This window comes from Podarcis tiliguerta (genome assembly GCF_965153285.1).
Source record: "Podarcis tiliguerta genome assembly, chromosome: 6".
Taxonomy (NCBI): Eukaryota; Metazoa; Chordata; class Lepidosauria; order Squamata; family Lacertidae; genus Podarcis; species Podarcis tiliguerta.
Window position 1 is genome coordinate 27,160,532 of NC_139539.1, and position 27,343 is coordinate 27,187,874.

Below are 27,343 nucleotides of genomic sequence, written 5' to 3' on the forward strand. Positions count from 1 at the left end.
AAGAAGGGAGGCACACTGAGAGGGGGTAAGTGGGTGATTAAAACTATGGCAAAAGTTTGAGTAAAGTCGGGATGAAAGGAACTGAGAAGGAAATGGCAATTTTAAACAACAGCGGAAGTTGTGAGTAAAGGATGGATGGATACTAAGAGGGGGAAAGTGGCCATTTTAAACAACGACAAAAGTTTGAATATCCTTGTAATACTTTTTTGTTTGGTGCATCCCAAAGGTTTCGCAAAGCCAGGGTGTAAATAGACACAAGATAGTTCGCAAGAGTATTCATATTACTTGTTTAGTAGTAGTGTTAATTTCCCCTAGAAATTTGCTGCACAAGGGCATTCCCACATGTTCCCTGGCGTGCTCTGCAATGTCAGCAAATTGGAGACAGGTTCTTACTGATGCAAGAGTATAATGTCAACAAGATACTGTTTTTAACTCAATTTCCTTTACTTGGGCAGAGGTCATTGTTAACTGCTTCCTCCCCCAAACTTCATTCCACTCTGAGTCTTTGATCTTCTGGATGTCTTGTTCCCAAATTTTCCTCAAAACTTGCAACTCTCCGATATCTTTTCCCAATAACGTTTGCTCTACCGGGACCTTTATGTCCACTTGTCGCATCAGGACCAGCTGTTTGAATGTTGCAAGCCCCATAGCAACTCTTTTCAACTTGATAAGAAGTTACCTTGGCGTATTATTAACCTCCACCCCTCCCAGTTATAAGGGCTAGAAAATAACAGTATTTTGCTCTGACAACTGCATGTGCTGTCTTTTTCCGTTTGTGCAGTTGCCATGTTGCTGCTTGGGTCTTTCCCTTGGTCAGGAAGTATATTGTGTTGTTTACTTTCATTTTTGTAACCTAGGGAAAATGCTACATCTAACTACTTACCTGTAACAAATGTTGCATACTCACTTACCCACACCCATGCACACACACCAGTGAGTAAATGGCCCCTCTCAGTTCAGTGTAACTTACTCCCTAGCAACTGTGTTTAGGGTTGCAGCTTAAATATAATTCTGGCCTTCCTTAAATCATTTCCTTGCATCAGTGGTGGTGGTGGGGAGCTTGTTGGCCTCCAGTTTTTGGATTCCAACTCCTTTCAGCCCTAGCCAGCATTGCTGATGATCAAGGATCGTGGGAGTTGTAGTCCAACAGCACCTGAAGATGCCTAACATTCAACCCTGCCGCTCATAGTTTTGTGGGTTTAGCAGCATCCACAAGATCAGAAAGTGCTTCTTACATGTCCACAAAGAAGGAATGATTGTGTTTGACTGCATAAACAAGGAAAGAAGCCACAATTTTGCTTCTGTCCTACCTGGCAGGCATTGGAAAGAAGACAATAGCTTCTAGGTGTGCTCTTAGTTCTTACTTAGTTTCTATATTTATTTGTCTTGCAGAAACATGCCCGGGGGCAGGTGCTCTTTGACCTAGTCTGTGAGCACCTCAACCTCCTGGAGAAGGATTATTTTGGACTTACATTCTGCGACTCGGATAGTCAGAAGGTATGTTTTGGGTGGCCCTGATAAAGGCCTGCACTGTGTCTATTCAAGAAGCTGTGATTAAATAAGACTTCCTCTTATGTGCTCTCTCTTTCCATTTCAGAACTGGTTGGATCCATCCAAGGAAATAAAGAAACAGATTCGCAGTGAGTAATGTAGCTGGAAGCCCGTGTACTCAAAGGCTTCCCACGTTTTCTAACTGGGCCTCTATGGTAACCTCCTTACATAGATGGGCGGGAATTCTCCCCTTGTCCATAAGATGCCATTAGCAAGCAACTCGATTGTTGTATTCAAAATATTTTCCAAACATGAAAAGGAACTGACTTGAGAAGAATATAGGCTTGAGGGAGAATAAGGCCTTAAGGACAGTGGAGTAGCATGGGTTGTCAGCACCCGGGGCAAGGCAAGTAATTTGCGCCCCCTAACCCGTGGATTTGCGCCCCCTAACCCTACCCCCCAGATGTTGCGCCCGGTGCGGCCGGCCCCCCCTGCACCCCCACGCTACACCACTGCTTAAGGATCTAACATTCTCCAGTGTTCCAGTTGCCACTGACGCCTGTATGAAGTGTTATACTATGCCTAGAGTGTTGTGTGCTTATACCAATACAGTAGTATTGTTACCGACCATGACACCCTCTTTTTGTCACTCTTTGCAGAGTGGAAATAATAGTAACTGCAAACTATCATTGAAAGAAAGGAGTGCAGTGAAGAACCTCATGATTGTATAAAACACATTATATGATAGGAGCACCAAGCAGTGGGGGACATTCACTTTAGTAACCTGGTTCCTTTTCGACTGCAACTCCCACCAGCCCCAGCCATCATGGCCATGGCGGGGGGTTGGGGGTAGGCTGAGGTAAAGCAAGCGGCACACTCTGCCCTGATGTAGAAAGGCAGGAGAGCGTGGTGATTGGACATAGGCCCTTGGTCATATCGGCTCCCATGCTCCTTTCATTTTACGGGGAGGAGAAAGCCCTCCGTTGGGAGTTGGCTTCTTGAGTAGCAAGCTATTGGGTAGTCTTGCTGCACAAGCGGTTTGCACGGATACCGCAGGAGGTCTTTCCCAAACAGCAGGCCCTCTGGGAGACAGGAGCCTGTTTCCATGGCAACAGCAAGTTGTAGCCTCTCTTGTGTGGCGAAGGCTGTTCTGCTGGGTCGCAGGTCTTAGCAGGCAAGCGCACCCTGCCATGTGCCTCAGCCGTGTACATCCAGTCAAGCAGAGATCCCTGCTGATTCTGAGGAGTTTGTCTTTTTTGAGGCACATTAATAGTTTCCTTGCATAGCAAGCGGGAGGCAGTGTGAGGCGGTCGGAGTCACGGAAGCGGGAATCAGAGATGAGTGCAAGTGTGAGAGACAAAGGAAAGGATACCTCAGCTGAGTATGTCTACTCCATCATATTTTCCCCTTTCTCCATCTCTCCTTTATATAGGTGGCCCCTGGAACTTTGCCTTCACCGTCAAGTTTTACCCACCAGACCCTGCCCAGCTCACAGAGGACATCACGAGGTGAGTCAAAGCTACATATTCCCCTCTTAAGCAATGGAATGTGTTGAGCTGAAAACACACACACACCAAGCCTCAACCACCCACCGCTGCCACTCATTTTGACATCAAGCTGACTTCCGCTGATGATGACTGAGAGAGGTGATCGCTACTGGAGAATGGTCCTATATAACGACAACAACAACAGCAGCATGCATAAATAAATAAATAAATAAATAAATAAATATTATTTATATCCCCACCCATCTGGCTGGGTTTCTCCAGCCATTCTGGGCGGCTCCCAACAGAATATTAAAAGCACAATAAAACATCAAACATTAAAAACCGCCCTAAGCAGGGCTGCCTTCAGATGTCTTCTAAAAGTCAGGCAGTTGTTTATTTCCTTGACATCTGATGGGAGGGCCTTCTACAGGGCGAGTGCCACTACCAAGAAAGCCCTCTGCCTGGTTCCCTGTAGCTTCACTTCTCGCAGTGAGGGAACTGCCAGAAGGCCCTCAGAGCTGGACCTCAGTGTTCTGGCTGAATGGTGGGGGTGGAGACACCCCTTCAGGTATACTGGACCGAGGCCGTTTAGGGCTTTAAAGGTCCTAGGACTTGCCTCCAAAATCAAAAGCAACAGAATAGCACAAGCGTTCCTCAGCTTCCATCCCCACTGCTTATACTGGCCATTGGAAGGATGCAACCTAATATCTTCTTCCGGAAGGAATGAATTGATTTTAGGCAGCCTTCCCCAAGCTGGTGCCCTCCAGATGTTTTGGATTACTAATAAACTGGATGTTCATCAAGCTGTGCATGGCTTGGTGGGCCAGATACCTCTTTTGCACCTAGAAGTTTTCCAGGTATTAAATGCCTTCAGATTAAAAAATATGACTGCAATCCCAGACAGCAACCAAATTATGAGGTCTGAAAATGCTCTAGTGCAGGGACCGCTAACTCTCAGCATTCCTCGCTGCTGCCAGTGTTGGCAGGGGGCCAATGGGAGTTGTAGCTCAGTGATACCTGGAGGGCTTCAGGTTAGCCACCCTTGCCCCAATGGCGGGCTGTGTTTGGCTTGGTGACTAACAAATGGCTTGCTGTATTAAGAAGTAAACACGGCTCACCCCTTATTAAATGACTGCAGGGAAGTTCCTGATTTCCTGCTTGCTTTTCTCACGGCTGTCCCAACTGCTTGACTCCCTCCCCACCCTAGATACTACCTGTGCCTGCAGCTCCGAGCAGACATCATCAGTGGGCGCCTCCCATGTTCCTTCGTTACGCATGCATTACTGGGCTCCTATGCTGTACAAGCTGAACTGGGAGATTATGACGTCGAGGAGCACGTGGGCAATTACGTTGGTGAGCTTCGTTTTGCTCCAAACCAAACTAGGGAGCTGGAAGAGCGTATCATGGAGCTGCATAAGACTTACCGGTGAGTATGTTTCTGTCCTTCTGTCCTGAGAACAAGCAAGACCTGGGAAATGGGTTCTCTGACAGTTGTTTGAGAGCAGATAAAGGTAAAGGTAAAGGTACCCCTGCCCGTACGGGCCAGTCTTGCCAGACTCTAGGGTTGTGCGCTCATCTCACTCTATAGGCCGGGAGCCAGCGCTGTCCGCAGACACTTCCGGGTCACATTGCCAGCGTGACAAGCTGCATCTGGCGAGCCAGCACAGCACACGGAACGCCTTTTACCTTCCCGCTAGTAAGCGGTCCCTATTTATCTACTTGCACCCGGGGGTGCTTTCGAACTGCTAGGTTGGCAGGCGCTGGGACCGAAGGATGGGAGCGCACCCCGCCACGGGGATTCGAACCGCCGACCATGTGATCGGCAAGTCCTAGGCGCTGAGGTTTTACCCACAGCGCCACCCGCGTCCCTTGAGAGCAGATAGCACTGTGCAATCTGTTTCTTTCTGCCCCTGTCTTGTAAAAGCCCAGTGAAGGAAATACCAACATTTTGCCCAGCTGTCAGGAGCTGATGGTTTACACTGCCATTTCTCCCTTTCCTTTCAAAGGGGCATGACACCTGGAGAGGCAGAAATTCACTTCCTGGAGAATGCCAAGAAGCTTTCCATGTATGGAGTTGACCTGCATCATGCCAAGGTACGGCAGACCTGTAGTGTGTGAAGATGCCCTCAGAATGGGTTGGGTTGCATGCCCTGAAGAAATTGCCACATCATCTCTTCACCCCTGGCCAAACTCTGCACCAGCGCACAGGATGCATCAGTTTAGTGGTGCGAATTTTCCTAGGACTCATCTAATAATAAGATGAGGCACTGCCATCATTTTTTTTCCTGTCAGAAAACATTACATCTTTGTGGCGCAGATTAATACAAACTGTCAAATGTTTAAGATTGGAGCTGTCTAAAAAAAAAACCCAACAACAACTTTAAGGTACCATGCGGCCATATTGTGGGATCTTTTCTGTAACAAGTGGAAGGTGGAGATTTTATTCCATGAAAGATGATTACTCCATAGTTTTTGCTGGTTGTGTGTGTGGTTTTTTTAAGGAAAAGCACACAACAAGATTCTTCGTGTGTGTGTGTGTGTGTGTGTGTATATATATATATATATATATATATACCTATTCAGTGGTCATCTACCTGTAGTTTCTTACATGTTTTCTCCTTTCTCCTAACACAGTTAAAATTCCATCCATTTTTTCTGTTCTCCTGTCTCTGTTTCTTATATTTCTTACCTTCACAACTTTTCTCCTCTTCCATATCCATGCATGATCTGGCTGCTAGGACTGCAAGTTTTGGTCTCTCTAGCTAGAACAGCTTCATGCTTTACAAGCAGCAACCCAATTTGATGCGGTGAAGTTAATCCCTTAAAAGCCAAAGCTAATGGAACGCAGCAAAATCTCACCTGCCTGCTCTCTAGCAAACTTCCTGGTGTGCTCAAAGAGGCAGAGGAGCCTCGAGAAGACAGAGGGCACTGAATTTCGGGCCACATATCTGATCCCTCTGATTACAACAGCTCTCTAAATCATGACCCACAACTCTGGGAGCCTGCTGGTTTCCTGGTAGCAAGCTGAACAGCACTCTGCTGTCCCCTAGCGTCAAAATTGTCTATGGGTTAGAGTACATGGGAGGATGCTTCCAACACCCCCACCCCCTTTGTAATAAATAGATGTTGCAAGCAAATGCTGTTGGCAGGCTTGTGCTGCTGGCCAGGACTTTTCCCAAGATCAGGAAGCTCATTTTATGAGATTAGTGCAATATCCTCCCCCAAGAATCCCCTAATGGGGAATACACCTTTAAACCTTGGCCGTGGTGCCTCAGTCACTGCAGTCCTTTTCACCAGTGAAGCATCCCCTGCTGTTGTGTCTTAAATACTTAGGCAGTCAACTTTTGCCTGCTTGGGGAACATTAGCTTGGGGAAAAGAAGTATCCACGCTATGCTGCAGCCTGTTTTTGCAAGCATAGAGAATCACAGAAGGCGTGCAGTGCCATGCACTCTTAGTGTGCCTGCTTTCCTAAAGCAAAATTCCTGATGGTCTTTCCAAGAAGAACGGCATTCCATGATGCTCCGCCTAGTAACGCCCTGTTCTCAGGCCTAAACTAGGAAGATTTCCTTTGTCTGGAGTTGGAACTGGAGGTGTGGCTCACCAGTAGATACCATATTCCTAAAGTTGTGGCTGGTCAGATGATCTCTTTCAAGTTCTGAAATTGTTTCTATATGAGTTAAAGGTAAAGGGACCCCTGACCATTAGGTCCCGTCGCTGACGACTCTGGGGTTGCGGCGCTCATCTTGCTTTATTGGCCAAGGGAGCTGGTGTATAGCTTCCGGGTCATGTGGCCAGCCTGACTAAGCCGCTTCTGGCGAACCAGTGCAGCGCATGGAAATACCATTTACCGTCCCGCTGGAGCGGTACCTATTTATCTACTTGCACTTTGACATGCTTTTGAACTACTAGGTTGGCAGGAGCAGGGACCGAGCAAGGGAGCTCACCCCATTGCGGGGATTCGAACCGCCGACCTTCTGATTGGCAAGCCCTAGGCTCTGTGGTTTAGACCACAGCGCCACCCATGTCCCGTCTATATGAGTTAGATGGGGAGAAAGGCAGACAAGTGACCCACTTGGAATTTAGGAGGGTGGTGTGTTAACCTGCCCTTGCTCCTTCCCTGCTTTTACATCCTTGACCGGTTTAAAATAATACCTTGGCACTTACCAGCAGTGTTTGAGGATTTGCTCTGAATACCTGACTTTGCACTGATGGGTTTTCGTATGTGCTAATACCTCTCTTTCTTTCTGTCTCTTGTTTTCTGCTTTGGCTCTTGTGCAGGATTCAGAAGGCATTGACATCATGCTAGGTGTTTGTGCCAACGGCCTTCTCATTTATAGGGACAGGCTGAGGATAAACCGTTTTGCCTGGCCCAAGATCCTCAAGATTTCATACAAGAGGAGTAATTTCTACATCAAAATTCGACCTGGTGAGGTAAGTGTGCAAAGTGCCCCCTGTCCGAAAGAAAGAAAAAAGTTCACTCTTTAGCAGACAGTCAATTCCTGGGGAGAAGCTGAATATTAGAAACACGAGTTTCCTCATCTGGGTAATGAGTGTTCAGCAGGTCCATAGATTTGGCATTGCCATAATGGCCAACAATTATTTCTGGTTGCCACTGATTTGTCCCCTCTCTTGAGTCCTCTACCCAAGAAGGGATATATATTTCACTTTGAAACAAACTTTGGAGAAGCAGGAGAATGAGAAGGATGCTCACCATTTCTGTTTTATTTGAAGCCCAGTGCCAGATGAGAAGATTTTGTCTCTCAGTTTCTTTGCTCACATTTGCCCGAATATGTGAACACTGGGTCTGTGGATGGGAAGCAGAGTTGGCCATGCAAACTGTGCCCCAGAGCCCATTTCCACATGCACTCTATGTCTCCAGTCTTAGCCCATGTTGAATAGGAAAAGTTCGCTGGGCATTTTTAAACACATGCCCTTGGAATGTTGTTAGAACATCTTGTGCAATCAGGGACCTTTCTTTGTCTCTCATGCCTGGCGCAGTGAAAAACTCCAACCACCCATCCTTTGAGTTTTCTGCGGTTTGCAGAGAACCCAGAGAAAGGAAAGGGATCTTTTTGCTGGGTGTCCATAGCAGGAGCAACCAGGGGATGGGATGGGAAGGGCAGTAACACTCACAACTGAGTTTGTGGATTCTGGAGTTGGAAAGATCTGTTTTACGAACATGAGAAAAGTCCTATTGAATCAGACCAAAGGCCCAGCATCCTGTTCTTAGAGTGGCCAAAATACACCAAGAACCACATGTTCAAAAACTGATCCCAACCACCAGCCTCACTGGAGCAGAAGCTGATGGTTGATGTAACTTGACCCTGGTGGGAAAACAGGAGACTGACTGTTCAACTGGAGCAGACCTTCATTTCATCTTTGCTGGCACCTACCTTCCTCCTGCCCTCTCTCTCCATCATTCCCTCAGGGGGGTTGGTAAGGGCTGACTTGATTCTTGGTCATAATGTCTGTTCTTTGTTCCCTGCAATTTCAGTATGAGCAGTTTGAGAGTACTATTGGCTTCAAGCTGCCCAACCACCGCTCGGCCAAGAGACTCTGGAAAGTTTGCATTGAGCACCACACGTTCTTCAGGTGAGACTGGGGTGGAGGGTGGGGATCATGAAGGCTTTGTCCTCTATAAGGAGGTGCTACAGATAAGATTGAAAGGTTTAGGGATCCTTTCTCACTCAGTCTAGCCTGTTTCACAAGGTTGTTGTGAAAATAAATTCAGATAAGGATATATTGCCACCCACCTGGAAATCTAAATATGTTTTTGAGCAGGAAGCAACCTGTAGAACAGAGTCCCTGCCAGATATGATCTTTACTGTGGAGTGATAATTTGAGGATTCCCAGATATGAATCTCTGGTTTCTTAGAAAAGAAAACCTCAGCCTTGCAGCTTACAGCATGGTTGGTGTTGCCTTATTACAGTGATCTTGTTTCCAGCTGTAGAATATGAGGCATACTGGTAGCTGAGACAGTTTACAGGGTAGGGCAAGATAGAGGGAGAAATGAGCTTTGTGTGTTCTGTGTTCTGTAAGATTTCAACTAGGTTTAGAATTCTCCTGAAGGCAAAAATCGTTTTCCTGACTTGGTGTTGCTAGTTCCCAGATTATAGTTCCACCCAGGCCCTCTGAGTTTGCATGCATTTTTATTCTAGCCCTAGCTATGAATCAAGAAGGGAGAGGTCATGAATTTTACCTGTCCAATGAGACACTGTTCATCTGTATCTTTTCAGTAAATATTCAAAGAGTCAATTCATATGTCACGTTCTGCTGCTGCTATGAGCTTTTAACAGCTCATAGGAGTGCATTGTGCTTCATTTGTGTGTGAAGGAGAGATGCATGCAGTATCTCCGGTCATAAATTCCCACTCACGGGAATGGGTTTCATGTGCTGCTTGTGGAAATTGATATATAGCATGGCTTGCATTCCTTTCTCCAGTATTAACGCAGCTCAGATAAGTAGATCACTACAATCTGAGCTGTTGAATGTTCACATCATGGGCAGAATTGGGTATCAGGTGCTCAATTCAGCATCTTGATAATCTCAACACCCACGGTTAAAGGAAGACTTTCAGAGTTCTGCTCAGTAGGATGATCTGGGAAACGAGTAAGCTGTGCCAGGCATGGGCCAACCAGGATATTTAGTAGGCAGGAGTGTGTTTCAGGGCCCTGACAGTTACTTATCGAGAGCCAGTGTGGTGTAGTTGTTAAGAGCGCTAGTCTCGTAATCTGGGTAACCGGGTTCGCGTCCCCGCTCCTCCACATGCAGCTGCTGGGTGACCTTGGGCCAGTCACACTTCTTTGAAGTCTCTCAGCCCCACTCACCTCACAGAGTGTTTGTTGTGGGGGAGGAAGGGAAAGGAGAATGTTAGCCGCTTTGAGACTCCTTAAAGGGAATGAAAGGCGGGATATCAAATCCAAACTCCTCTTCTTCTTCTTCTCATTGGCAAAAGAAAATGTATGCAGATCTGCCTTTACAGAACTGGTTATGACTCTGTAAGCTACTGTTTCTTAGGCAGCTGTCCATACACATCCTTTACTCCATCTCCAGTGGATGGAACATTTGCCAGGGGCATTTGAGCTCTATTAAAGGAGCAAAGGCTTTGAGGCAACCTTTCCCCGCTCCTGGTCACACACTTTGCTGGTTTTCTACTTGTCTGCCTCTGAAACATTTCCTATCCTGACAGACCAATGTTTTATACATCAAGACATAGTCCCAGATCGTTTACCCTGTACATTTCCTGTGACATCCTTTTCCCCTTTAACATTCACTGCAGAGCAGCTGGCAGAACATCCCTAGATGCATTTAGAAGGTTTGTTTGTTCAGATGACAACAAAAAGCAAGTAGGGCTGACTGTGGGTTTCTTTGTCACATTGTGTGGCTTCCACGTAATGCAAGGAAGCCGTCAATTGCATACGGTGCTCCTCACAATCTTCCGAAATTGGGCACATCCACAAAGCCAAAACTTCCTCTTCTTTCAAGGTGGGGTGGGAGAGCACATGAGAAAGAGCACTGGAGAGCTTCAGGGGATAAACTGTCCATGCAGCTAGCTGATAACAAAGCAATACAGGGAAGTGACACCGTGTCGGTATTCAGCTTACGCTAGGATTTGGCAAAGATGCAAGTGCAGGGCTTCAGTCTGCAGCTGGCAAGAGCCATTAATCCAAGCCACAATCAAGAGGCAGAGTCATAAAGTCAACTAGAATCAATAAGACCATTGGGCAAAACTCAAGACAGGAGAAATGGGAACTGGGGACATGATAAGGGATCTGGAGTGTGACTGGGGAAAAACCTTGAGCATTAATGAAGAGCAGTCTAATGACACCCTGACTTGAGACGTCGCTGTATGCAGATGGCTTTCTGTTTCCAGTCTTATGAGATGGACTCTATTGAAGGGGGACTTAAGTGAACCCAGTTGGGTGTGCCTTCCAGGCCTTGAACACGATAGGTTTGTTTCTTCTCTTCCAGGCAAGGGCTGGGGCAATTGGACAAAGGTTTGAAGTGGAGAACCATCACACACACACAAAATACACACTTAAGCTTTTCTGTGTTTGCAGAGCAGGGGTAGGCATGTTCTTTTCTGCACTGATGTTGTCTCTGTATCCCCGCCTCTGCTGCACGTGGGCCTGCCATAGTCACAGTCATAGAATCGAGGTGGAAGGGATCCAAGGGTCATCTAGTCAAACCCCCTGCAGTGCAGGGTGGTTTTAAAGTTCTTAAAACTACCCCCAAATAAATAAATAAATAAATAATCATTGAGGTCTTCCTACCAATCCTTTATTCACACTAATAGAATAACAGATGTTTGGAAGCAGATGTTGTCATAATAACATAGCCTAGTAACTGGATATATTTACCGCAGTGTAAATACATCTTTCCCCAAAGAACTGCGTCAGCAGATGGCTGCACACTAAACCAACACATGTTCCAGCATAAGACCTGTGGCCTTTGCTCCTTGCCTGAGTTATGACTTTGCTCTCCCTGCCCCTCCTCTGGCACTCCAGCCATTAACATCCCAGGGAAGCCCTTGGGGAACCCATGGAAGAGAGAGTTGGCTCGGAAGCTCTTCTTCGTCACGGGTTAACTTTCTACAGATTGCACTGATTTAGTTAATCCTAAATGATGGGGGACATCTTAGGCATTGGCAGGCAAAATGTTTTAAAAATTTAGTTAAGGTTAGAAAAACCAAGTGCCCCAGAGAGCTGCATGCAGTGCTCTTCAACTGGCTCGTTCACCAAAGCAGAAGAATTGTGACATTCAGGTAGGCTAGAAAGGTGATAATGGATTATTTGATTCATATGCCATATACATAACCATTTTATATAAAAAAAGGCAGTGTAGGGCTGGATCATCATTTATACTCCGCCCATCCGATTGAGTTTTCCCAGCCACTCTGGATAGCTCCCAACAAATTAAAAATTGAATAGAACATCACACATTAAAAACCTGCCTTCAGATGTCTTCTAAAAGTCAGATAGTTGTTTATTTCCTTGACATCTGATGGGAGGGCGTTTCACAGGGTGGGTGCCACTACTGAGAAGGCCCTCTGCCTGGTTCCCTGTAACCTCACTTCTCGCAGTGAGGAAACTGCCAGAAGACCCTTGGAGGGGGATCTCAGTGCCCAGGCTGAACCATGGGGGTGGAGACGCTCCTTCAGTTATAGTGGGCCGAGGCCGTTTAGGGCTTTAAAGGCACCAACACTTTGAGTTGTGCTTGGAAACGTTCTGGGAGCCAGTGTAGGTCTTTTGGGACCAGTGTTATATGGTCTTGGCAGCTACTCCTAGTCTAGCTGCCTCATTCTGGATTAGTTGTAGTTTCCGGGTCACCTTCAAAGGTAGCCCCACATAGAGCTACCTGGTTACAAGCTCTCTGGTTTGCAGAGGTTGGATGCCCATCTATCATGGATGCTTTAACTGAGTTTTCTGCGTTGCATGGATTTGGATTGGATGTCCCTTGAGGTACCTTACAGCCCTACAATTCTATGATTGACCTTCAGACCAGTTAACAACACCCAGCCTAACCTACCTCACAGGGTTGTTGTGGGGAGGAAATGGGATATCCCTCAGTATTGTGAACTCCTTCAAGGAGGGGTGAGATTCAGATGCAATTACTAAATGAAACATCATATTAAAATAAGACCCGGATGTTTGGCTTGCTACAGGCACATTTTGCAGGAATATGCTAGCGTTTGTTCCAAAATGTAGTCACATTTCTTTTTCAATAGGCATTTTTTTTTCTTTTTTTAATGTTACTTTCCCCGTAAACACATTTGCATGCATATCAAGGGTGATCCCATTGCAGGGTGATGGAGATGCCCAACATTTGTGTTTTGTAGTGCCATGAAAAGGTTGCAAATCCAAATAACTCTTTTATGTATAGGTGTGTGTGTGTGTGTGTGTCAGCAAGTGAACATTGCAAACAGTTTCTGTGGGGTGGAAGGTACAAGAGATGCTTCAGGTGGGGAAGCACATAGTTTCAAATGAGTAGTGGAGATCTAGGAAACTGAGATAGCATAGCTGCCTTGCCTTGAGACGTAAGAGCCATTCTACACTTTAAACAGAAGGACTTGTCAATCTAATGGGGTAGAATTCTGGACTGTAGCAGTTCCAACTGCAGGAAAGGGAACTTCCAAGAGAAACGTTTAATGTTGCATACTCTCAAACCTGTTGGTTTATTATAAAATAGGGAGCCTTTGACATGCAGGACATTAAATAAATGCCACCTTTCCCTGTATTGTGGAGCACAGTCCAGAAATCTATCACTCGACTCTGCTTAATGTGGAGAATAAATCAAACTGTTTAGCAAGCCAGCACAGAACCCAGATACATCAAAGTTTCAGATTGTCACAGTCAAGGGACCTTCAGATCAATCTCACTTGCTGCATCACCAGGGCAAGTAAAATGTTCTTTCTTCAAAATTAGGGCATCAAAGTCCGATTAAACTGTGGTTTGAAGGAGCACATAGCTACATTAATAACTTGCAGAAGGTTGTTCTGGCAAGTAAGAATCGCTGTTTATTGATGAACGGTAATCTGTTGAGTGGATGAGAACCTTGAAAATTTTTGGTGGGGTGTGCATGCATGATGTCTGCACATGAAGCCACAAATTTCATCTAATGGTACTTCTCTTGGAAAGAGTGATTAAGTAAACAATTACTTGACATTAGATTTCCATGCTCGTAATCCTGTATGACAATGCAACTCACAACCTTGAGGTTGATTGTAAGCTACTTGGCTAAACATATTTGATCAAGTTTTCATTTATATTTATTGAATTTGTATACCTCCCTTCATCCAATGATCTCGGGGCAGTTCACAGCATAAAATCTGCAAACTTTGAGATGTTGCCACTGCTGCCTGCTTTCCCTTTGTAGCAGAGCTGGTACTTTGCATCCTATTGCTGAGTGGGCTGCTAATCTATTACAATGTTTTCCCTCCTCCCCCTCCCCTTCTGCAGGTTAGTGTCCCCGGAGCCTCCCCCAAAGGGCTTCCTAGTCATGGGCTCTAAGTTCCGCTACAGTGGGCGAACACAGGCTCAAACGCGACAGGCCAGCGCCCTGATCGATCGTCCTGCCCCCTACTTCGAGCGCTCCTCCAGCAAACGGTACACCATGTCTCGCAGCCTCGATGGAGGTATGCCCCAAATTGGGGAGGGGGAGGGAGATTGGTTCACTGGTGGGCATGGGAAGGCTAATGTTCAAAGGATGGGGCCATCAACTGGGGTGATGGGTGGTTGTGGGCTAGCGGAGCAAGTTTATTATCCCTTGCTGTGTTGGGCTCAAGAGCATTTTTTTCCAACAATGGTTCGTAGGAGTCCCTTGGGTGGGTTGCCAGGCTTCCCAAAATGGAGCAGGGATTTTGGCTCCCATGGAGGAGATTATGCTTATCAGTGGCATCCAAACAAGGAGAAAAATATTGGTGGCCCTTAGTCTGGGGACCATTGCTTTTAAGGAAAATTTTCTTTCAAATGTACAAAAGGCTGTTGGTTATAGCAGAAAAAAAATACTCATATGTACATATAGATGCACACACATGCACGACAGCATGACTCATAGGGCTGTATCACGTTATGAACTTAAGAAGGTAGGTAAAGGGAGCGGGTGGCTCTGTGGTCTAAACCACCGAGCTCATTTGCTCTGGAGGGCTGAATTTCCCTACTTTAGCACTTGTTTAACATAGGGATTCAGCAATGAAGAAGCAGATGATTCCATTAGTCCTTTCAGTTTACCTGAGCTGCCTCCTGCAACTTCTGGACATGAGATATTGGGGTTTTTTTATGAATGCTGGAGAGGTTTTTCTTCCTTTGTTAGAAATACTATGTTCCCCAAGGCAACTCAGCTTCTCTTCTTAAAGAAACAGAGAAGCAGAGAGCAGAAGTGAAAAACTGCCCTAGAAAGGGAATTCTGTGCCATAGAGGGTGAGGAACTACAACAATGGAGTGGTCTTGTTCACCACATTTCTGCCATGTTGAGTTGTCCCCCTACACTATTGTAAACCTAGAAGTTACTAAAAAAAGTGGGTGACAGGAGCTCCATTTAAGATTTTGGGAGGTTGGTAGCAAGATTTGAAGAACAGCTCTTGGATGTATTAAGATTAGAATGCAAAAAGCAGCACTTTTCAACTGTGCTTACTGCATTTGCTTTTGTATATATTTTATAGTAACTATAGCAAAGTGATCAACATTGGTTAAGCAGTTGCCCCATTAATTTTAAGCAAAGGGGTTAGCAATGCATTCTTACTTCATGGGGGTAATATATAATAAGTCACTATGTAGAAACAGACCAGAGATAGATGCATTCCTGAGGAATAGATCCACAATATGGGGGAGCAGGTGATATACCTCCTCTTCTGCCTTCCTTATATAGCACCCTCTACGAAAAACCAAAGGATATACAATTTGCGAAGAGTAAATAAATTTCTTACAACACAACTTCTATTATGACTTCCAGTCACACCATCGAGGGTCCCAGGTTTATTTTATGTAACACACTTTTCAATATCATTCCTATCTTTCCCCAAATCTCTATTTTTATAAGATTTTCTATGTTTCTACAGGGGTCATTCTAAGCCTGCCAGAGAATTCACATTTTTACAATTCTCTTTTAGATATTTTATGTAAATACCCCACTCTCTAATAAACGTTTGGTCTGTATTATTTCTAATTCTTCCTGTCATCTTTGATAATTCTGCAAATTCTAATAATTTTGTCTGCCAATCCACTTTGGTTGGGATGGAATCTCCTTTCCAATTTTTGGCTACTAAAATTCTTGCTGCCACAGTTGTATATAGGAAAATCTTTCTCATATTTTGGGGAATGTCCATACCTGTTATACCCAGTAGAAAGGCTTCAGGGTTTTTTTTTTCAAAAGAGATTTTAAACATCTTTTTGAGCTCATTATATATTATGCCCCCAAATTCCCTTATTTTCCTACAGTTCCACCACATGTGTATCATCGTACCCTCTGCCTCTCTACATCTCCAACAAATGCTTGACCTTGTTCTGTACATTTTTGCCAACTTTGATGGAGTTAGATACCAACAGTAAAGCATTTTCATGAAGTTCTCTTTCAGGGTGTAACATGCTGTAAACTTTAGGTGGATAGTTCTTCTTTAGATGTAGCATAAAGTAAGCCACTTATTATACAGTGTGCTAAGCAAGAGATGATCAGCCCTGATGCAGATGAGTGGTGATGTTTTTGGGTTGCCAAGGACTTGACCCAAGGAATCTCAGGAAAACAAAGATCAAAATAAGACTTGAATCCCAGAACTGATTTTATGGCAGTGTTGGATCATGGGCCTGTGGGGTGTCCTCCACCAAGGGAAAGGGGAGCTCTGCACCTTTTTTAAATATTGAGATTACATTGTTTCTAGTATTAAAAAGCAGGTACAGTAGCCCGTGCAGAAAAAATCTGCTCTTGCTTTTGGCTGGACTCAATGGGACAAAATAGGGCTCCTCCGTTTCTCTCTCTTTTCTGCACAGAATTCTCCCGCCCAGCTTCAGTCAGCGAGAATCACGATGGAGGAACAGAGTCAGACAGGAGAGACGAAGACAGCAGGTATGGAGGAAGAACGCGGTCCGAGACCGAGGATGAAGAGGTGACCACCCCAACAAAAATCAAGGAGCTAAAGGTACAAAATCTACATCTGCCCCTGAAGGGAGGTTTCTGCCCTATCTGCCCCCCTGGCCCCTACTCTTTGAATTAAGGGATGAATTAAGTGAGGAGCAAACTCCCTTCATCTCAATTCAGAATCGGGCTTTTCAAGTCAAGCTGTTCCCCACCCCATGAATGGATGGAGCGTAAACGTCCTTTTCTATCTCTAGTGAGCCCTCCCAGCTCCATACCCCTTTCACAAGGGTAGCTTTGCTTGGCACGGATAGTGGAAGCAAGGAAGGCTGGCTAATGGCAACAGCTGACATATTTTTAACCTTGAATTCTCAGGGGTTTGGGGCTCAGCTCATAATATATGAAATGGGATTTAATTCATTATTTAACAAATAATAATCTGCCCTTGTGATTTCCTCTGACCTTCTCCATTTCCCAAATTTTATTCAGTAGATTTTTATGGCACACACCATTCCTGGTTTCCTCATTTGCAGAGAAAAAGGCTACACGATAGAGAGCCCTTTCCAATGCTGACAACTCCATGCTGAAACCACATGGCATTACAGATGATATTTTTCTTGGTTCCTGAGTTATAACCTCAGTATAATGTGTGTTCTATGAGTTCCCTTGACTGACTCTGCTAGTTCCTTCCCTCCCCCTTTCTTTTTGCTGCCAGCCGGAACAAGAAACCACCCCAAGGCACAAGCAGGAGGTATTCTTTTTCTGGAATGTCTTAACGCCTCATCAGTGCATCCTAGTCCTCATCCTCTTTTAAACATGCCAACCACACTGATTGTGCCCCTGTTTACTGGGATACAAGATGTATTCAGACTGGAAGCATCTTTTATTCCACAAGTAGCCCTCCTTGCAAGCAGTAGCCAGGTCACTTCAGCTACTTGCTTCCTAGGAAATCATCCATATTTTAATACCCAACTGACACTTTCCTGTGTTTTCTTAGTATCCCATTGTCTCTCTTTCCATTTTCCGGCCCTGATGTCCTCAGGTAGGAAACAGGTATTTCAGAGGCAGAAATAGTTATGACAAGAATGTACACCACTCAGTGGCAGGTCAGAAGATCTGCATCGTTGAAGTTTGTGCGGGTTAGGGTAGGACTGAAATTGGAGCTTTCACTTAGTCACCTTGCTAAGCTGCCAATCAGTAGAAAGCAACGTAACCAAGTTGCCTTCAGTTTTTTCTTTGGATGATGAACTTGAGTGACATTTGATAGGTGAATTAAAAATAAGAGTAAAGCCCTATCCCAAGCCAGGCTGTTAAAGTATCTTGCACAGGCTGTGAAGAAGAAGGTTAAGGCTCTTTCTTTCCACACAGCTTATTATTTGCAGATCTCTCCTACTATGCAGAGCTGTTCCTCAACCTTTTCCCCCTTCAGAGAAGAACTATAGGGTTTCCATTCTAATTAGCCTGAATCCCATGATGATGGTTTTGGTTGATTTATTTTTAGCAGGCTTGAATCAGGCTCTAGAATCAAAACTGGAAAGCAAACCACAGTCAGAATGAAATGCTGTCACTGCATACAAATGTTGTCATGCTACAGTTTTAGTTTCCCAAGACAGCCAAGGTGTATCAGCTACTGACTTCCTGCCTGGCTGTCCATCCATCCACACAGACACACAAATTCTCCAAGCACCTGATCTTCAGTGCCGGCTATTGTTCCCTTTGTGTTGTTTTGCCATCCATTACTTCTGCATGCTCCATATTGCAACCCTTTTATGGTCCTTATTTACAACCTCACCGGTACATGAATGGGGCAAGGGGCAAACTGATTCAGAGATGCTCACACTTCCAGTTCTTAGTTTCTCAGCCTCTGGGGCAGTCATTCCCCAAATATGTTCTTTAGCATGGCAGAAGAGTACTGCTAGTCTGGCGCAGGATACCAATTAAAGGGTCCTTTTAATTGCCCACTCACAAAGGAGACTGCATGCCTAGCTATTATTGCCTTGCCTTTTTAAAAACACAAGATGAGCCCTGCTGGATCAAGTCTAAGGACCTAAGCATTGGAGATGGTTTAATCATTCAATCTCTCCTAGTTCATAGACAGCAGAATTACTCATCCTCAAAAGTTGCATCTCTTCAGCTGCAACTCTTTGCACGCTTATCTGGGAGCAAGTGCCACTGAAATCATTAGGGCTTCCTTCCGAGTAGAAATGCATAGGATTTCACTGAATATAAATCACTGTTCTTGGCGTGCTTCTTTGTAGTTGGGAGTGACACCCAGAACAGAGACTCAAACAGAAGCACAAGAAGTGCACTCCCAGTTATTTTTAGTCTTAAGACAGAACAGAAAACTTTCAGTGTGACTCCAATTTTATTTCTGAAGAAAAATGTCCTTTGATTGTAAAAAGTTTGGGAAATGCTGCTCTGCTTTGAAGGGACTTAAGAGCTGATGACTGGTTTTTGTGGCATCTCTGTGGAATCTGGAAATACAGGGAGGGGAGACTTTCATCAGAGAAGAATATCACAGGTAGGGAACAGGACCTAAATTCTTATTTGAGTTGGGCACACATATTTATGGTCTTCCTCTCTTTGAAACAGTTTGCACAATCCAACAGGGTGGAACTTCACTTAACCACAGTAAAAACTTTCTAAAAAGGGGATGACTTAATCGTATAATTCTGGCCCTGAACCCAATTGATTTTATACCAAACTTAGAGCCCTGTTTTCATCCTTTTTTACTATTTGAAATAGCCTATATCTGGCTCCTGGTTCAGATTTTAAATCTTCAGCTTTTTCAGTTGCAGACTTGATGCTCCCGAGGATATCGATCGAAATTACCATACAAGATTGGAAACACTGGACAGAAACATATCTGTCTCTTGGCTCCTTAAGCTGTTGACCCTAGAATGACTAACATTCCAATAAAATATAATCTAGGCCTGTGGGAGTCAAGAAAGAGAATTCTGCTATAGATTACTATAAAGTTTACACCAAAAGGGAATCTCTTTGACCACGGTGACTTTTCTTCAAGGAAAACAGGACCACTCTTGATTAAGTTCAGTGGCAGGGCCAGTCTTTTAGCCCTAACTGTCATCCTAAGCTGTGGTTTCATGAAAATTAAAGTCTCCATTGTACTGGAGATTTCACTTTACAGAAGTTACAGCCTCTGAGGTTCTAAACTCAGTGAAGCTTCCACCTTGGAAAAGATCACTCGTCCCACTCATGTTCCTTCCTCTAATCCTCACCTCAGTAGTTACCTTCCCCTCTCCCTCCAAAAGTTTTTAGACAAACCGGAAGATGTTTTGCTAAAGCACCAGGCCAGCATCAATGAGTTGAAGAGGACCCTGAAGGAACCTAACAGCAAACTCGTGCACAGGGACCGGGATAGGAGGCTGCCTTCCTCGCCTGCCTCTTCCTCGCCCAAACATGAGGATGAGACACCAAGGGGAACCCCAGAGAAGGCCAACGAGGTTTGTTTTGCTCTAATTTTATGAAGGTTTTGTCTGTCGCATATCAGTGCTGTGCAGCTGTTCTGTGTGGCTTCGTTCTTGAGACTTTATCTGCTCACATCGTAACAGAATCAGTCTGATCAGGGACCATGTGGCATCCATCTCTACTGCATTTGAATTCTCTCCAGCCTTTATGGTTAGGACATGGATCACCCACCACTATGTGGTTTGAGTGTTAGTGTGGTGTGCATTCTGCTTCTTGGTACTTTAAAACAGTGGTTTCTGGGCAAAGGTACAAGCAAATGGAGGCTGAAAGCGGTAGGACCAAATTGATGGAGGCAGCCAGGTTTGTCATTATATGTCTGTCCTGTTTGCACATAAGGTGGGATGGAGGTCTTGCTTCTACATCAAAACAGGGGCGTAGATGAGGAGAACTGAGTCCTTCCCCACTTACTTCTCCACACTCCATTGCTCAGAACAATTTTGCTCACAACTCAGCTCCAATAAAAGGAATGTAAAGCAGCCTAGAAACAAAGGTGTCTGAAGCAAAGGCATGTGAGGAGGAGGAGGAAGGCTGAACTCTTCTTACTGCATGCCACTTTTGATAGTAAAATTGGACACCCCATCTGTTCTGCCTGTGAATGTAGTAGACACAGAATAAACAACCATGAGTGCACCCATCACATCTAGTTAGGCTCATAGTTTGCCGAATATTCCTAGATCAAAGGTTGTGCATTGAGCAAGATCTGTCTGGAACTGAGCTGAAACCTTTATGATGGAAGCAAGGTGGATCTCTTTGTCTTCAGGCGTTATAGGAGATAGAAGTAGCGTTCATTAGGTCGTTGTTATTGTCATTGACACGGAAATGATGGAAGGTGAAGGATACGGTGTTTTCATGCTAGAAAAGTTGTCAGGTAAAAGTGGAAGATGAAAGTGAAAGCTCTAGGAATGGAGTGTATTCTCCATACTTTATTTACTGTCTCTCTGTCTCTCATTATCTCTTCTTCTACTACTTATTTCTCTCTTTCTCACTCTTTCTCTTTCTCTCCCTCTTTCTTTCTCTGCCTCTTTCTCTGCCTTGGGGTCTTGGGTTTCCCCTGCTGAAATAGATGTCAGAAGAGGATTCTCCAGAGGATCTGTCATCTGAGCATGGAGCTGCCTTAATCATGGAGTCTTTTACACAGAAAAGCCTTGTTTCTTCTCCTGAGGTTATCACCACCCTTCCTTTTTCTCTCTTTCTGTATCTGCTTCTCTTTTTTGTTTCCATTTGCAGTAAGAAAGGTTTAGGCTGCAATCTTTTATACATGCTTACCTACTGTATTCAGTGGGATATGCTTCTGAATAGGCATGTATAAGATCACACTGTTAATTACAGTTGATCAGCCATATTTAGCAATGGTCAGTAAATTGGGGATTCATTTGAAATGTTATAAAGTTATTCCAGCCAACCTAGTAATTCTTGGTGTGTTAAGGGCAGATATGTGGTTGATTTTGAATATTGTCCTGACAGTGGTATATGTAGACTCTTCAACTGACTATTGGGGTAAAGTTTGTTGAAAGCGTGTCTGAACTAGCTGGTACTTGAATAGGATAAGTCTATGAAAATCAGCTGCAGTGGAAAGTAATATTGATATTGTATTCAGCTTGCAGTTAATGGAGGCGCATGCATACACAGCTTGTAACTTGAGCAATGGTTGTGGCATTTCACAACCAACAATAAACAACCCAATAGTTGTTCGCACAGGCACCATAGTTGTCAAACCCATTCACTCTGAAAGCTAGTTCCTATCTTAGGATGGATAGCATGCACAGTTTGTGCCAGTTCTGAATGTGGTTTCTGGCATAGCTCTCAAGATTACGAAAGTTAGTTTGGGCCTTAACTGTATCAGTATGGCCCAGGACCAAGTTACAGAGAAGTGCCTTCTTGTGGACAGTGGGAGAGAAGATAGTTAGAGAAACTGTATTATGGAGAGACAATCAATCAAACTTGAGTGTGGGTGCTTAGTTGTCCTCAGGGCATGGCAATAAAGGCAGATGCCATGCAGCATAATAGTTGGTTTCCAAGAGGGGGGACACCTCTTCAGCCCAAGGGGCTGCATTTTCTTTTTGGCAGCCTTCCTGAATGGTGAGGCCAGAAACAAAGGCAGGCAGAACAATGAATGTGAGTTTTCCCTTTGTACGGCAGAGTACAGTAGATTGTATGAATGAAGTGTCTGAAGCACTGTGCATATAATGTATGTCATCAGATTCACTACAAGATCTCTAATGGGTTAGGGTCACCCATGTGACCACTCCAGGAAGGATTGCCTTCACTCTGAACCCATTTTTGTTTCTCCCTTTTGACATAAGCACATAGGCAAATCTAATAGTTCACAAGGTGTTGGTGTGATCCCTGATTTGCTAGGATCACTCTAGGAAAGAAAAGGAAGCCCTAACCAAGTTGCAATGTCCCTAAAAAGCATAGAGGAAACAATGCCAGCTTCAAAAAAAGATGACCATGTGCACATTTAAGACTTTTAAAAGACATGCTTCTGATTGCTTTGAAAATACTACTTCAATGTTGAAATGAGTGAACATTTGTCACGGCACTAGTTATTAGGAGACTCAGCAACAATAGAAATGGAAATGATGTTTTGTGGATTCTTACATTTGAGTTTTCTTGAAGATATATTTAATGGGACAAGGCAAATAGAGTTACATGTTGTTTTTATTCCCATCAGTGCAGTTGACACAAGTTTTTCTATAGCAAGGTTTGAGCATACAGCTGTAAATGATTGGTACTTCATTCTGTGCATACATTCAGACCTGCACAATTGTTTGCTCCATAGTTGCCTTCCAGTATTGAAGAGTACTGTGGTGTAATTAGCCTCTCAGACTGACTCGTGGCACTGTACCACAATGTAGTGCATGGCACTGGAGCAAATCACAGCTGCCTCCACCAGATCAGAAACCTTTGTGAGGCTGCAGGAAAAATCTCTCTGTTGCAATGCATTCTTTCAATCTTTGGGGAAATCACCAGTAGCATCTCCAACCACAATTAAGATATTTAACTGGCCAATAATGGTCCAGGGCTTAACATTATTATTATTATTATTATTATTATTATTATTATTTATAAAAGACCCCAGCACATAATTCCAGGGACTCAACCTAACTCTTTGTCCCACCCCTCCTACCACCATTTCATCAATGTGTGCTCTGTCTTCCTGCTTTCTTCTACAGTGATGACTGAACGCTCAATGGGTGATGGATAACACACATGACATAAAAAGCAAATCACTACATATTAATACACAACATCATACACAGTGTTTAAGTAGTTTGATACTGCTGTGCTACGTGATGCACTAAATACTAGGTTTTCTTTTCCCTGCCTCCCACACTTTGCTGTACTGCCTTTTAAAGCAGTTTGCATAACAGTTTCTGCCTTTTACTTTCTTAGCAGTGCCTTCCTAGTTCTTGCCCTCTGATCTGCCTTTTTTAAAATGGAATTGGTCTTGGGTTCGTATTAACTGGGGCACTGGACCAAAATTGTTGCCTCTACTCAAGTTTGTCCAGAGCAGTGTAATACTATGTGAAGGAACAAAAGTGTCTCAACCATTTCACTTGCTTTCTCAGTGCGGAGAACCTGTGGATGCTGCTGGAGCCTAGAAAAATAGGGTGCAACAGGATCTTCAGTCTGTAGTCTTGCTCTTGACTATAGGGTAAAAGGGTTTCCTCCCATTCCCATCATGAAAGATGTTTATCACTCTTGCACACAGACATACTGAGATATGAAAGATCTGGATAAATTTCACTGTGGAAATTTAGGCACCAAAGAGAAAGTCTCATTACAGTAAGAATGAGTCATTACTTGACTTCCCAACTTACAAAGTGATTTAGTTAGATGTGGATATAACTCTGCACTATGGATGAGTTTGTTGCTTAGGTATGCAGATAATTAACATGTGGTTAATTTAAATCAATGTTTGAATATTGTTTTAAAGCTTACATTAGAATTCTGATTTGATCACGAGACCTTGAATTTCCAAATCATCTATCCAACAGTCAGAATCACACATAGCTGATTATGTAGCTCATGATTTGTATAAACCTTTGGCACCAGACTTTTGCAAACGGGAAGGGAGAAATACTGTCTGTTAAAATCTAGCTCTCAGCCCCAGTCTCAGAACTGTGCTTTTGAGATTTCATCATGCATTCAGTCAATAACCAACACCTCCTTAAAGGCATGTACCTCCAGGTTGTTTCTTTAGTAGTAATACAGTTTAGAGATTACAAGGATGTTGGCAAGGCTCTTGCTGCATGTTAATAATGAGGTGTTCAGGAAAATTATGTTTAATGCTAACTCTTCTTGCTCCAATTGCAATGCAGGGTTCAGAGCATTGGGTATTTATAGAAAGAGAAACCTCTGGGCTGGAAGAGCTAGCACTAAAACAAATAGTTGAGACCCAGAAAGAAGAGGCGCATGCAGGTCCTTCCGAGAAGCATCCAGATTTGGATTTAACAAAAGTGACCACTGCAGTGAGGGAACTCAAAGCAGCAGCAGCAAAGCAAGAAGAGAAAGCAAGCGAGGAAGCCAGAGCACATATTCGGAAAAAAGCCAAGATGATAGCCAGCCCAGAAGATTTTGAATCGTTATGGGATGATGATGTGTACGAGAGAGATAGCAGGAAACACTCTTCTGAGACAGATGGACAGTCTGCTGAGGAGAGAGACGAGCAGAAAGATAAAATGGAGACGGTCATGGTAGCCTCCACTCATCCTGAGGAGGCAGAACAGAAAGGCCAAAGAGAGGCAGTGATGGTAGCTTCCACTAAACTTGAGGAGGAAGGGGAACAGAAAGACAAAATGGAAGCAGCAGTGGTGGCTTCTACCACTCTTGAGCAACCAGCTCACCACCCCGAAGGACCAGCAGAAAAGAGTACCATACCTGAAGGTTTCCAAGTTGAAGAAGAACAAATACATGCCTCAGAATCTCCAAACAAACAAAGCAGAACTATAATACAAGAACACAGGACTACTTTGACTCTGTCAGACAAAGAAGTGTTCAAAACTACCTCAGATTCTGAGACTGTTAGAACTAAGGTGAAGATGGTATCTTCTGCTGCAGAAAGGATAATCTATTTGGGGTCTGAAGAAACTGATGAAAAAGATGGTGATAAGATCAATACAGTACCTGCCAGAGAAAAGCCCGGCTCATCTGAAGACAGGCAGGACAACCAAACAGAGTCATTAGATGAAAAAGAGAAGAGCCCCAGTTTTGCAACAGAGATCAAGGAAGATGATGAGTTCCAATCCAGGTCGTCCACTTATGGGGGAGGACAATCGGAGCTCAGTAAACCACTTATAAAATCAGATTTGCCTGACAAAGTTACAGAGGATGGTAAAAAGATACATACCGTAGAGTCATGTGCTTATGAGAAAGAAGAGCATTCATCAACTCCAGAGAAAAAAGCTTCGGTGGAACCAACTGATTATGGAACAAAAGTTTACAGCGAATCCAATGCACATCATTCTACAGAAGAATTCAGCCAAAGAGTTTTACATTTATCGATGCCACAGCCAAAATCTGGATCCCCAACAAAAGAAACAGCAGCTTATCTCTCCTGTGGGCAAGAACAGGGAGCAGATGAAACTCACAGTATTCTCCAAGAAGGTGGAGAAGAATCTGACAAGAAGGAAGTTGATACTGCCATGGAAAAAGTAGGTTTGACATTCAGAACTTCAGAAACTCAAAGAGAAATTAATAAATTAGAAGAAACTGAAACTTCTCAAATATTCCTTCAAATGGAAGCCATAGAGATTACGAAATCCACCCTGGGTTTCTCACTACAGCAGCTTTCCTGTACTACAGAAATTTCAGATGAAGAGCAGAGTAAACCACAGGATGCAAAACCAGGAGAATTGCCCCAGGATGAAACCCTTGATTCAAGCCAGCCTCCCCATGACAAATACTCTGAAGTTCAAAGTAAACGTGCCACATCAGAAATCTCTTCCAAGGACAAACACCCTGAATTGGAAGAGTTGGCTAAAGTGGATAACCATGAATTGGTAGTTGTAGATAAACAGAGACTCCAAGAACTGGAAGATGCAGCCAATGCCAACCATACTGAAGTGGAGCAGATGATGAAAGATAAGCCTACTCTGTCTGAAGAGTCAACTAAAGATGAACCATCAGCTTTGGATAATCTCTCAGAATTGAAAGAGACAACTCAGGGTGCTCCCTCTGAGGCTGAAGAGTTAGGCAGAGATGTATTGGATAAGTTGGCTAAAGATAAAGAATTGGATAGGCACGTAAAAGCAGAAGGGGTGAGTAAGGATAAAATCGAAGACTTGAAAGGCTCAGCTTTGGATGGACGCTATGAAATGGAAGAGGTAGCCAAAGATCATCTCAAAGAAACAGAGGGTGCAACTCTAGACTTAGAAGAGCTGACTGGGGATAAATTCTCCAACTTGAAACAGCCATCCAGGGGTGACATTTTATCCCAGGCTGGCCCTCCTGATTCTAAACCTCCAGAATCAAGAGAGACATTCCAGGAGCAATCTTCTTCGGAAGACGGAACTGAGGCCACCCATACTGTCTCTCCTAATATTGGGCCAGCAAAAAGGAGCAAAGAATGTCTGCATCCTTATCGTGCCGTAGCACAGGAAAGGGAAGAACTGCACACTGTTATCAAGGAAGGGAAGCCAGGTCTAGAGCCACTGAATCACATGGCATTTAGCAGAGATAGAACTACTCCACTTCAAAAACATCAGGATATAGCAGCACCTGTAGAGAACCACGGGGGTTTATTTGAGTATAGAAATGAGATGGACCAAGAAGTCTCCGTAGCTTCTAAAATCCGGATGTTTGAACAAGGTGAAGTATATAGCCCACTTTGTGGTGAGCAACATGCAACTCCAAAGGGGTTGTACGAGAGTTGCACTGGCAATGAGACACTAAAGGATCTATCAAGGATGCAGATAGAGCTACAAACAGGTATATTTTTAGAGAACAGCTGTGCAGATGTTGAGTTGACCGCAGGCACTTTGGATGGCAAAGCCCTGGATGTGAACTACCTAGCTGTTGTACAAGGAACAAGTGAGGGAGAACCATCCCAGTCTTCATCTTGGAAGGAAGATATTTCTGTCGGATCAGAGCAAGAACCGGAAGGGGATGTTGAGCTGGCTTCTCCCGATTCTGGCTGTGAAATCACTTTGGCAGAAGCTGTGGTAACCTCTCAAATGAACTGTCCCACTGGAAAGTTCATAAAGCATGTTGTGTGACTTGCCTTTATGCACCATGTGCCATGGCTTCAAACATGGCCGTTGACCAAGAGCCGCTGCTTGCATCCCCTGTCCTTTGTGTGTGTGT

The 27,343-nt window shown here is 44.2% G+C and overlaps 1 protein-coding gene across 16 annotated transcripts in view; it reads left to right on the plus strand.

Annotated features, from left to right (window-relative positions):
* EPB41L1 (erythrocyte membrane protein band 4.1 like 1) overlaps window positions 1-27,343 on the plus strand; it is a 167,801-nt gene that overhangs the window by 128,117 nt on the left and 12,341 nt on the right. For 5 of the 16 annotated variants that reach the window (XM_083446682.1, XM_083446685.1, XM_083446686.1 and 2 more), the window contains 10 exons: window positions 1,393-1,497; window positions 1,598-1,640; window positions 2,924-2,999; window positions 4,186-4,404; window positions 4,985-5,072; window positions 7,258-7,410; window positions 8,474-8,571; window positions 13,939-14,114; window positions 16,462-16,610; window positions 19,819-20,010. In XM_083446682.1, coding sequence (XP_083302808.1) covers window positions 1,393-1,497; window positions 1,598-1,640; window positions 2,924-2,999; window positions 4,186-4,404; window positions 4,985-5,072; window positions 7,258-7,410; window positions 8,474-8,571; window positions 13,939-14,114; window positions 16,462-16,610; window positions 19,819-20,010 — 1,299 coding nt within the window. Of the gene's footprint in view, window positions 1-1,392; window positions 1,498-1,597; window positions 1,641-2,923; window positions 3,000-4,185; window positions 4,405-4,984; window positions 5,073-7,257; window positions 7,411-8,473; window positions 8,572-13,938; window positions 14,115-16,461; window positions 16,611-17,261; window positions 17,298-19,818; window positions 20,011-21,098; window positions 21,198-24,360; window positions 27,202-27,343 lie in introns of all 16 variants that reach the window. The other 11 variants (XM_083446680.1, XM_083446688.1, XM_083446689.1 and 8 more) reach the window with 5 other exon arrangements.